The sequence below is a fragment of the Odocoileus virginianus genome, chromosome 5 (assembly GCF_023699985.2).
Source record: "Odocoileus virginianus isolate 20LAN1187 ecotype Illinois chromosome 5, Ovbor_1.2, whole genome shotgun sequence".
NCBI lineage: Eukaryota > Metazoa > Chordata > Mammalia > Artiodactyla > Cervidae > Odocoileus > Odocoileus virginianus.
Genome location: NC_069678.1, coordinates 52482462 through 52494783, shown reverse-complemented (window position 1 = coordinate 52494783; position 12322 = coordinate 52482462). Strand labels below are relative to the sequence as shown.

The 12322-nt window shown below is 36.4% G+C and overlaps 1 protein-coding gene across 3 annotated transcripts in view; it reads left to right on the top strand.

Annotated features, from left to right (window-relative positions):
• The window catches only part of TNNI3K (TNNI3 interacting kinase), a 341514-nt gene that overhangs the window by 237345 nt on the left and 91847 nt on the right, over positions 1-12322 (top strand). For all 3 annotated transcript variants that reach the window (XM_070467925.1, XM_070467926.1, XM_020877709.2), the window contains one exon: positions 10874-10983. In XM_070467925.1, coding sequence (XP_070324026.1) covers positions 10874-10983 — 110 coding nt within the window. The remainder of the gene's footprint in view (positions 1-10873; positions 10984-12322) is intronic.

The window sequence follows — 12322 nt, the reverse complement described above, 5'->3', positions numbered from 1 at the left end:
ACTCTTTCATCTGCTATGTGTTTTGCAAGTAGTTTCCTCTAGGCTGTGACTTGCCTCTTCATAATCTAACCAATGTCTTTCAAAAAACAAAAGTTTTTTTTTTAAATTTCAGTAAAATTTACTTTATCAAATTTATAAATATTTTTATGTATCCTATCTAAAATATTCTTGCTACACTCAAAATCACAAATATTTCCTCCTATGTTTACTTATAGGAATCTTATAGGTTTAGGTTTTATATTTATAAGATCTACTAGAATTACTTTTTAATGGCATAAGGTAAGAGTTGAATTTGTATTCTTTGTTAATTTTTTTTTAATATGGATGCCCATTTTTTTTAGCATGATTTATTTAAAACACTTCCTTTATCTATTAAGTTATTTTGGTACTGTTATCAAAAATTAATTGACCACATATGTATGGACTCTATTCTGTTCCATCAATATAAGTCTTCCCTTATGTCAATATACTATATTGATAAGTTATAGTGAATATAGAAATCCAACTTTGCTCTTCTTTGTTAAAATTGCTTTTGCTATTGTAGAGTTTTTGTTTTTCCATATAAATTTTAGAACCAGCTTGTCTATTTCTATAAAAAAATCTTGCTGGAATTTTGACTGAATTGCAGTGAATCTGTAGAGCAATTCAGAAAGAACTGACAACTTATTCCAATTGATAAACAGTATATCTCTCCCTTCATTTAGGTCTTTGATTTCTGTCATCAATGTGTTTGTAGTTTTCATCATAGAAACCTTACAAAATTTTTTTGAATTATTTCTATGTATTTTGTGTTTCTTGATACTATTTTAAAGGTTTATTAATTTCAATGAATAATGGTTTTTGTAAGTATAGAGATATAATTAATTTTTAACAACCTAGTGCCCTAAAAATTTGCTAAATTTACTTACCAGTTCAAGTAGCTTTCTTACACATTTTTGGGGATATTAAACATAGATGATTATGCCATCTCTGAATAAAGAATACTTTACTTATTTCTTTCAAATATGTGTATTTTTCATATATTTTCCTTGCTTTCTCACACAGGCAAGGGTCTCTAGTACAATACTGAATAGAATTAGTGAAGTATATATACCCTATCTTCCTCTAAAGTTTTATCCACCACCACCTTAGTTCCAAGTGCCATCTTTTTCACTTTACTGCAATAGCTCTTTGACCATTCTCTCTTTGTTCTTCTCTTCCTCTCCAATCTCTATACATCCACTACAATGATATTTTAAGAATATATATGTGACTATGTTACCATTGCTTAAAATCACCCTATGGTTTCCCTTGTTCTTAGGAATAACGCTCAAAATTCTAAATATGTCCTGCAACACTCTACATGATTCAAGATCTCTTTGCTCATATTATTTCACTTTCTGTGCTCCAGCCACTCACACCTTTTGCTTTCTAAATGTGTCGCATTTCATCTGGCCTCTGGTATCCTTCACACGTTCCATTTCTCAGTAAATGCAATTAGTGATGACTCCACAGAGATTACTATGAGGATCAAATGAGATCATTCTGTGACTGAATTTTATAAATTGAAATCTCTCTGCAACTGTAAGATAAAAGATAAGGGCAAATTGTAATGCAGGGTCAAGTGTTCCTATGATTCTGTGCTTGAGTAGAATTATCATTCGTCAGGAGCCCATATAATAACTTTAACATCATCCTTGACTTTTCTCTTTCCATCTTTCTTTCCTTTTCCCTTCCTTCTATCCTTCTTTCCTTCCTTGTTTACTTTTGTTTTTCACTTGTTTTCTTATTTTTCAATCCTTCTTTCTAAATATATTTCAAATGTATCCACTTACCTCCCTCTCCATGGCTACTTCCTTATTTCACAAGTAGAATTCTACAAATATCTTAAATGTCTTAAATGTCTCCAGTTTTGTTCACCATCTTCTTTTCACCAATTTCCATACTATAATTAGGTATAGCTTTCTAAACACTCAAATTTGATCATCTAGTTCCCCTTACTTAGTCTTCAATATTTTCCTTTGTTATTAAGATTAAAAAAACATTTTTAAAACAATCTATTGGTTTACAGGAATGCCAGTGATCATGGTAGGGATAGCAATGCCAGCTATTAAAGCAATTCCTACGGGAGCACTGACAAGTGTGCTTAGCTGCCACGATATTTCTTCTTTGGGTTCTAGGGTTTCTTCCCCCAAAAAGTACATCCTGATGGACTAAAGGAAAAAATTACAATGTAAAGTAACTGCTGCAAAACATCACAGTAACAGTTTACTGTGGAGTCCATGGATTTCTCCAGGCTAGAATACTGGAATGGGTAGCCATTCCCTTCTCCAGAAGATCGAACCCAGGTCTCTCTCATTGCAGGCAGATTGTTTACCAGCTGAGCCACCCAGGAAGCCCGAGAATACCAGTGTGGGTAGCCTATCGCTTCTCCAGTGGATCTTCCTGACCCCGGAATCAACCCAGGGTCTCCTGCATTACAGGCGGGCTCTTTACCAGCTGAACTCCCAGGGAAGCCCTAGATATAGCTTTCTAGACACTCAAATTTGATCATCTAGCTCCCCTTACTTAAAGTCTTTAATATGTTCCTTTGTTCTTAAGATTTTAAAAAAAATCTTAAAGCAATCTAAAAGCCCCGGTGGTTAGGCTTCTTCTTGCCTCTCCAGGTCCAGCACCTACCACTCGCAGCCTCTCTATGCTGAATCACGGTGAACTGTTTCGTTTCCCCAACAGGACACATTTCCTCTCACTTCCATGTCCCTGCACACGGGAGGTGTTTGTCAGACACACTCCTCCCCACTTTTCATCATACTAACTCCAATTTACTTTTAGGTCTTAGTTTAAATATTACTTCTTCCAAAAATAGCCTCCTAAATTCTTCAGTATTCAGCTAAGTGCAGTCTCTTCCATGCCCTAGGTTGTCATTTATTATTGTATTTATCATATCTTACTTTATATATTTTTGCAATTATCTCTACTCTTTTACCCTTTGCTAATTATAAAATGAATATTTCAAAAAGATAAAGATGCCCTCTCTCATGGGCCCTCAGAAATATTTACTGTTTTTGGAGGAAGAATATTATATAATAAAACAGAAGTCTCACCAAAGAATAACTTGAATCCAATATCTCAAATGTTAGAATTTATAGTACTTTATTGGAAAAAAGAGTTTATTTATGATAGATGCTGAATTTTTTAAAGTTAGACAGTTACCATGCATCAAGAACTGAGACTGTTAATATCATTGCAGTGGTTAGGCAGTCTAGCAAATGTTCAGCAATAAATTATGTGAAGGATCAGATTCAATATAAGCTACATATTAGCCATTTACAATGAGGAACAAATCCATGACTACAGTGTGGGACAGCATTATCAATTATGGGAACAGCAACATTACACATGGCTCATCCTCCTGGATTTAACAGAATCCTATTTCCTGGGAGGAATATATAAATAGAATGCAAATATTAGCATTGACTACAAGTGATACAAGTGATGAGTGTGCCTTTAGAAGAATTTAAAGTTAGAGTCTGTTTTACACAAAATATATTCAAGTTAACCTTATAATCTCAGGTTCAGAAAAAACTGAAAAAGCCATCACATCCAGCATCCCATGATCAAATGCCCACACAATCAGGGAAAGCAAGTAAATGCTTGATGCAGGGCAGTGTGATGGATAGGAAATCACAAGCTCTGACTCAAGGGGACAGCTGCTGCCTAGCTCCAGCCAAACAGTGCCAGGAAAGAAACATAGGGATGCCTGCTCACTGTTGCCATATCAACTAATTTCTGTGTGCTTCTTCAGAAATCTAAAGATTTTTAAACATTGGCAATTAACTCAATTTTCTAGAAAATATTTTTCAGGCTAAAGAGATTTGGCGTATGTGTAAAAGCATGAGTCTTGTAATCTTACTCAAAGCTGCTTAAACAAGCTATACTCGAGTACTTCAGTGTCTTTAGTTTTTAAATGGGGATAATAGTAGGACCTGCCTCAAAGGGTTGGAATGATGGCTGGCAATAGGAAGCACTCAATAAATATTATCTTAAGTCATCATTAAGTACTCCATTGGCCAGAGACTGTGCTAAAGTAAGAGGAAGACAAAGAGGAAAACAGCATTGCTCAGGACCTCGTAGTGTAGAGGGAGCATGAGAAAAAGAACAATCAACAAAGTATATCCTAACTGGAGGGATTCAGAGTGCAAAGGATGGTCCCTGGAGGGCTCTCCTGCCCAGAATGGTGGTACAATAGGATGTCAGGGAAAGATTCTTAGACAGATGACACTGAACTGCATATTTAAAAGATGAATACCATTTAAAAGGTAAATAGTGGGGAGATGGAAAAGGCATCCTGGCAGAAGGCAGCCTGGACAAGGTGCAGGGGCATCTTTCGGGAGGGGTGAATCAGAGCTTGTAAGGGAATCAGCAGCAAGAGACATGCTCTACACGTAAGGGAAGAGCCTCAGGGTAAAGAGCCTTCTTTGTCCATAGTGGAAGTCACTGCAGGATTTTAAGCAGAGCAGTGGCACAACTCTGTTGTCTTAGATGTTCCCTCTTGCTGCAAAACAAAGGGTAGATTGGAGAAATTTGAAAAAGAAGCAAGGAAACCAGGTAATCCAGAAGAGAATGTATGAAATCTTAACTAAGATTTCACTAGTGAAGAGAAAGGAGAGGCTGGTTTTGAGAGATTTTTAACAGGACTTGCTGACGGATTGAGGTGAGAGCACGAAGGAGAGGGAGAAGTCCAGGACGGCCTCTGGGCCTCTGACTTAGCCAGCTGGAAGATGCTGGGCACAGGAAGAGAACAGATCTCTGACAGAAATGATGAGATGAGAGGGAAGAGGAACCAAGCTATGAAGCCAAGCAGATGGAGAAGAATCAGGCAAGATGAAAAAGAAGCTAGTATGACCTGGCAAACAAGACCTGTCCTGGATCCATTTTAAAGAAGGAAACCAACACCTGCTTCCCAGATTTTCTCTGTCTCCTGGGTCTGTCTCCTCTCATATATCATGAAAAACTAAAGAAGTCTGGGATGAATCCCTTCATCAGTCCATATTTTATCCAGTCCCATTCCCTTATAACCAGGTACTCAATTTTGCAGGACATTTTTGGATTATAGTTTGGAGCCAGAGAAAAGAGCCTCTTATTTTCCTTTTGTTTCCACGTATGCTGCCTTCTGGTTCACAAGGGGACTCAACTCGGTGTCCTGGGATTCCTTAATGCCAGACTCTTAACTAAGTTTGGGATATGGCAGCAAATTAAGAACAACTGACAATTTATCCAATTTAGCCAAACTTTGGTGAAACTTCACATTGAGGCTTTACGTCAGAGGTGCAAACCTACAGTCCAGTAGCTAAATATGGCTTGCAAACTTTTCGTGTGTCACATGTGGTTTTAAAAAACATGAATTAGTCCATGGCTGATTCTTGTCAATGTATGGCAAAAATCACTACAATATTGTAAAGTAATTAGCCTCCAACTAATAAAAATAAACAAAAAAAATATGAATTAATGTAATTTAGAGACCCAGTTATGTCACAGACTTCATATATTTGTAGCCATTTGCTTTTTCTACCCTTGCTTAATATTAGATGACTATGTTCTGCTCCATATATGATTGGGATCCTGAAGGGCATAATACAGAATAACCTCAAAGGGCAGAAGCACGTTGCAGATGTGGACAGTGCTTTGGCAGTGATGGGAAAATAGGAGTGAACTGAAGTTCTGAAATCCTATGTTTGCTATGCTAATCCTATCAGTTTATCACTCAGAAGAGTAATGCCAGCCAGTCACTAAACAGATCACAGGAAAGATCAAATCGGTCCAATGGATGGCGATATTTCTATGAATATAGCTGATATTAACATTCCAATACTTCATTACTCTGACAAAGATTGCAATGAGAACAGACAATGGTGCAAATTAATCTATTCTTCTGACAGCCTGTAATGAGAATGGGATGTGGTTTAAAAAATTAAGCCATTCTTAGTACAATCTCAAGATTGCAATCTCATGGTCTCTCTCAGATGCTGTATGCTCTGGTGATACATCATTGAAAAATGTCAGTTTAACAAAGAATGTGTCCTAGCTCTTGCTGGGATGGTAGACTGCATTTTCTTTGTTTCACCACATCCCTGCCCATTAAAAACAATGAAGTAAAATCAATTGTGTTTTTTAGAACACATATACACACAAACGAGAAAAAAATTCTGGCAATTTTATCTTAGTCAAAACTTACAAACAAAATATTATACTTTATTGCTCTCTTTTTTACTTTTATAAAACATAAGACAGGAAGTGATAGGCTACTTGAGGAATTCAGAATCTAGTACCAGTTTATCCATAAACAATGTAAAGCTAATTAAGTTCCTCATGGATTACTGCATAGTCATCCTCTCCACAATGACTATGTCACGTTATGAACTGGGGCTGATGACAGATAAGGTCTGTTATCTGTCTTATCTGACAGATAAGATCTGCACTAACTCAATGCAATGTTTGGGGTCTAAAGAGAATAGAAAGTATATAATAATATTTTTTGATATCTCGTTCTCTAGGCTCAGACTAAAAAGAATCAGTAAGAGCCTTAGATCTGTAGGTAATGATTATGGCAACAACAACTAACTTTTGTTGAGAGTCAGCAATGTGACAGATGCTCTATGTAGACTTTCTTATATTTAATTCTAACTGTAACCCACGAATCAGGTTCTATAGGATAAGATGCATGCTCAATATCATCTGCTACTAACAAGTATGGTCAAGACTTAAATTCATGGCTTCTTGTCCCTAAAGCCCATGCTTGTCACCGTTACAGTGTGCCCTCCCTGCTTCACCTTACATTTAGAGAAATTGTACCCACAGAGGCAAATTGGCTTACTTGGGATCTCCCAGAGAGTTAAAAGCAAAGCTAGACTGAAAATTAGGCCTCCAGATATCCTAGTTAAGGGCATTTCTTACTATTCATACTGCTTCAATTTACTGAAGCCCCCTCCCAAAGTGTTTTGAACAAAAAATAACATTATGGGACTCAATATGTCACATGCTAGTGCCCAGTCACTTCAGTCATGTCCAACTCTGCAACCCTACGGATTGTGGCCTACGAGGCTGCACTGTCCATGGGATTCTCCAGGCAAAAACAGTGGAGTGGGTTGCCATTTCCTTCTCCAACAATATGTCACAAGATATCAATAATTTAAGTGTGTTTTAATTTCACATCAAACAAAACCTAGTATTCATTCTACATTTCTTGATAGCTAAGCATTATGCTCTGTCCTAAAAACATAATAATGAGCAACATATTAATTGGCATTAATCCATCATCTTCATTCATTTGTATAATAAACGTGTAGTGAGTTCTATATACCATGATCTATATTTTTTCCAATGAAATCATATTCTGAACTATCATATTTATTGATTTATCATTACCTATATATTGAATGACTGCTAATTGCCAATCATTGTGCTAGGCACAGGAGACAATGGTGAAAAGACACAGTCCTGACCTCAAGGAGCTTGTGATCTATTTGTAGAGACAAGCAAGTAACTAGGCAATTAAGTTAAGTGCATGCTATTATAGGGTGCTATGGGAGTCCATAGGAAGGGCCCCCAGAGAGAGTTTATCTAAGCTAAGACCTAAAGGACAGTAGATGTAATGCAGGGGAAAAGGATAGGGAAAAAGGAATCACAGGCAAAAATCACATTTCAGAACTTATGGTTGAACCATTAAATCAGGGGAAATTACAGTAATTCATTATTATTCATCCATTTAGTACTTTTTTGAAAAGCATAACACTTCATTTTTTTTCTGCCTGTCATCACTCACATAGAATGTGCAATACATTTTGAATAAATGAATGAAGGTTAACACATGTTGTATTGAATGCTTCTTCTGTTACTAGCCTCTTTTTGAGAGACAACATTCACAATCTCCTTTCATATCTTTTCTTTTCTTGGTAACAAAGAACTTGAATCCACAAATCAAAACTGTGGTTATGCAAACACCTGAGGTTGAATCACAAATTTGTGTTTAATTTGTCTCATTCAGGATAATAGGAACTGCTCTAGAATTGTGCTGTACAGTATGGAAACCACGAGACATACATGGCTATTTAAATTTAAAATAATAGAAACCAAGTAAAATTAAAAAGATCCTCAGTCACACTAGCCACATTTTAAGCTCTGAATAGACATATGCTACTATATTGAGCAGAACAGAAGGACATTTTCATCATTGCAGAAAGTTCTATTGGACAGTCCTACTCTAGAATCTAAATTATAAAATTTGCCAAACTATTGATAACTATATCAGGGTAGTACTGAAGAAATAAAAGGCACTCAATAAAAAGTTATTGATATTTTCAAATGTATCCTTATTCTCTTTTAATAGCAAAGTTTCAGTTGTGAAAGTGGAAGCCAATGTTTATATAAGTCATTTCACATATTTTATGTAGCAATCAAGGTTAAAAAATTTGATTAATGGGCTGACAGTTCTCTTTCCTGAATCTGGAATACCAGGAAAGTTCCCGGCTGCTAGTGTAGCATGGCCACTTAGGCAAGACTGACAAAGCAAAGCAATCCCAAAGGTGACAAATTTCAATTCCATGACCCTCACGTTGCATTGCCCACTTTCTGGCAGAGGTGCTAATGAGTAGTATCACTGCCAACAATGCATAAAGCAAAAGGGAGAAGGAGATGCCAAGGCCTTGTAGAATCTACTTTGAATAATGAAAGATTAAATATCATTCATCTTAAACTGATTTTTCAGACACAGTGCCAAGAAGCAAACAAGTAACTTTATATACTTGGTGTCAGAATCTAAAAGAGTTTCAGAGGAGATGTTTGGCACCTGCATCTGAGTTTAACTCATTTTATGAATAGTCCCTCCCCACTCATTAGGAGATGTATAATTAGTTTAAATGTGTTCACTACACTGGTTTATGTGCTTATAGCTGCCCCAGCTCAACAATATCCAAATGATCATAAGGTGAAAAAGCAGGGTTAGAAGACCAATGATCATTAAACATCAGTTTATTTGTTTGCTTATTTATTTACATCATTGCAAAATGAATGAAATATAGTCAAGAGTAGCCACTGGGAGGAACCTATAAAGCTTAGTTTTCTGTGACACAAAAGACATATTTTATGTCATATTTTTAAATTTGCTAAATATGTTATAAGCAGTCTTTTGTTTCTTTGTTTTCTTAGTATCAGCAACTGTAAGTCTACTTGATAGTGGCCAGAAATGGATGGAAAATGTAATAAATATATTACAAAGGGCACTGAAGACAAAAGCAGGAATAAAATTCCTGACTCTTCCCTCAGCCTGGAACCACTGTACAGTTAGATGGCTATTGGAAGAAAATATTGAAGTTCCACGTGGGCAAAGGGAATGAACTTAAGATTTCAAACACAAATAACTAATCAATAAATATTGAGCCTAACTATTTTATATTGGACATGAGCTCAATGATATGAAGAATATATAAGAAATGCTCAAAATACTTTAACAATTGTTTCCTCTGAATAATAAGATTATAATCTCTCTATTTTAATTTTCTAAACTTGTATGAAAAACAAGTATTAATTTTACATGTTGGGAAATTATGTAGTAATTCTGAATGATCCATAAAGCAAAATGTCAAGTGACATTGCATATAACTGCATTACATCTGCTGGATGTAGATCTATACACAGAATTCAATTTGAGTAAACTTTGGTAAAAGGTAGTGGTTGTGGGTCATATCTCAAAAGTCATTAAGATAGAGACAGATGCTTGTGACATCATAAGAACACAGGAAGCAGTGTCCTGGAACTTTAGTCTCCCATGGGTGCAGAGCAATTTTTCAGAGGAATAAAAGAGCTTCATGTGTTGTTTACGAAGTACTTTCAATGTGAAGTGGCTGAAGAGAGCATGAAATCCGGGGAATAAAAAGAGTATGTGCTAACTACTGGTTACAGTAAAATTTTTATAAATTAAAAACTACCCACATACACACCCCCACATACATGCAATACACATACACATATATACACACACACAAACACATGTAACAATAACACCTACCTTTCATGCATAGTTTAAAGGATTGAAATAATTTATGTATGTATCTACTATGATACTTAATATAAAATGTGTTCAGTAAAAGTAACTCTAAGTTTAGTTTCCAAGGGAGTACAGAAATCACTGGTTGCACAACAGAAAAAATAATCAACAATCAGGAATCTACCAAGAAGTCCCAAGAATCAAAACAGTGATGGGGACTTTGTGATGAGCAATATTCAGAAATCTAAGCAAGCAGGCAACACTAGGGAGTTCAATCAATGAGCAGTATCAGCTAAAATGATGGACTGGAGTATCTGAGTTTAGCAAATAATAACTACTTTATACATATTAAAAATTAAAATGCCAACATTCTTGTAAACAATAACCAGATTTAAGTTTTAAAAAATAACCTTTTTTCCAAATGATACAAGTGCTCTCAGGGGTGCAAAGTTCAGTGGTACTTTGTCTTACTATGTGTAATATAAATGCATTAGCCTGGGATTTATGACATCGTAGCCTGGTCCGATTTGCCTTTCAGTCTTTACTTCTAAAACATCATGTACATACCCAATACTGCTTGCTGCTAATGCTCCTTTGTTTCTTTGTTCCTATATAAACCCCTTCTGCTCACCATTTGTTGAATGAACAACCAAAAGAATGAACAACTACAAACTTACAGTAGCAATTTATCCATTATGTTGTTTAAGCATTTAAAAAAATATCATAGAACCCTCTTTGAATCTCTGCTGATGTTGCACAGATTGATTTTTAATGATTTCTTTGTTGTCTGTTCATATGTTTCTTGAAATAAATATGTGAATTTCAAAACTGACATGACCATTTGGTTTGCAGCGGCTGCGGCAGCAGACATGGCTTACCACCACATCAGACCTCCCATCGGCTATTCCATCCCAAAGCCCATAGCATCTCTGCTGATGCGAGGGTGGAATGCGTGTCCCGAAGTGAGTAATTTTTATTTCCTCTTAGCAAATGTGTTATGGTCAAAAATCTGTCACCAATAGCGTAGCTCCAAAGTCTACTTTCCGTGTGTATTTTAAGGCTGTCAAGGCAGAAAGACTGATTTGCCTTCTGCTCTTTAGTCTCTAATTGCCTCAAGAAGTCTGAGCATCTCATATTTCTTTGCTGCTGCTCTCTAGTTCTGAAATGTTTCTCACAACTGATTAGTAAAAGAGAGACCAGGGTATGACAGATGACTCAAGTCTCATCTCAGCTGCAATTTTATTAACTACACTTGAGCCACACTTAGTCATTTTTTCAAGAAAAAAGTTTGGCACAAGATGGATTTGTGTGGGCCTTTCACCAAGAGGCAGGCCTGCAAGAAAAAACTCCATGACCAGTGGTTGATTTTTTTAATTTAATTTTATTTTTTAAATTTTCTGGCTGTGCTGGGCCTTCCTTGATACACTGGATCTTCCTTGATACACCAGCTTTTCTCTAGTCGCAGTATGCAGGCTTCTTGTTTTTTGGGGGTAGGATAGGTGCCCCAGTAACAGTTTGGAGAATGAGAAAGAGAAACCAGAATAGGACCAAAGGAAAATACTCTAAAGATTAAAAATAAAAATACTAAGAGGCCAAAAATTGAGTGCTTAGTAGAAGACTCTTAACTGCTAGGCAGGGGCAGTACAAACTCTGGGCTCCGGGAATGTGGTTCTTCTAGAGGAGAATGGAGAGAAAGTGTAGTAGGAAAGGCCAAGTCTCAGACTGGCTGGCAAAGTCTGAGCTTCTCAGTCACTCAGTTAGTTGGGTCCTGGCTTGGCTGTGGTATCCATCTCAGCGGTCTAAATTTGAGCTGGCTCTGTATGTGACATGCCTAAGTCATCACTGAATTGCCCAGTATGGTCTTCAGCTGGTCACTAGCTAAGTGGTGAGAAGAAAGGGAACAATGGGCTAGTTCTCACTCTTTCCTTAAATAATTATTTATTGAATCTCTACTGAATACATTCTCGGGGATGGGTGAGGAGATTCATTGGAGATGTGCTCTTCATAGCATTTAAAGGCCTAAGCAGTCATATGGAGATTACTATCATATACACATTTATGGTTTTACAGTTACAAGCAAAATTGAAGGAAACCAGGATTAGATGAGATGAGAATGAATGCTAAAGGAGTTCCAGCAAATAGGGAACAAAGAGAGTAAAGGCAAATTCTTTGTGAGAAAAGACACACAAGAGACTTATTAATCACTGGAACATTGTATTAATAGCTACTGAGGGACTGTCCCAGACCCTCATTTGAAACAAATTCATCTTTAGATCTAAGATACTAACATCACACTGTCTG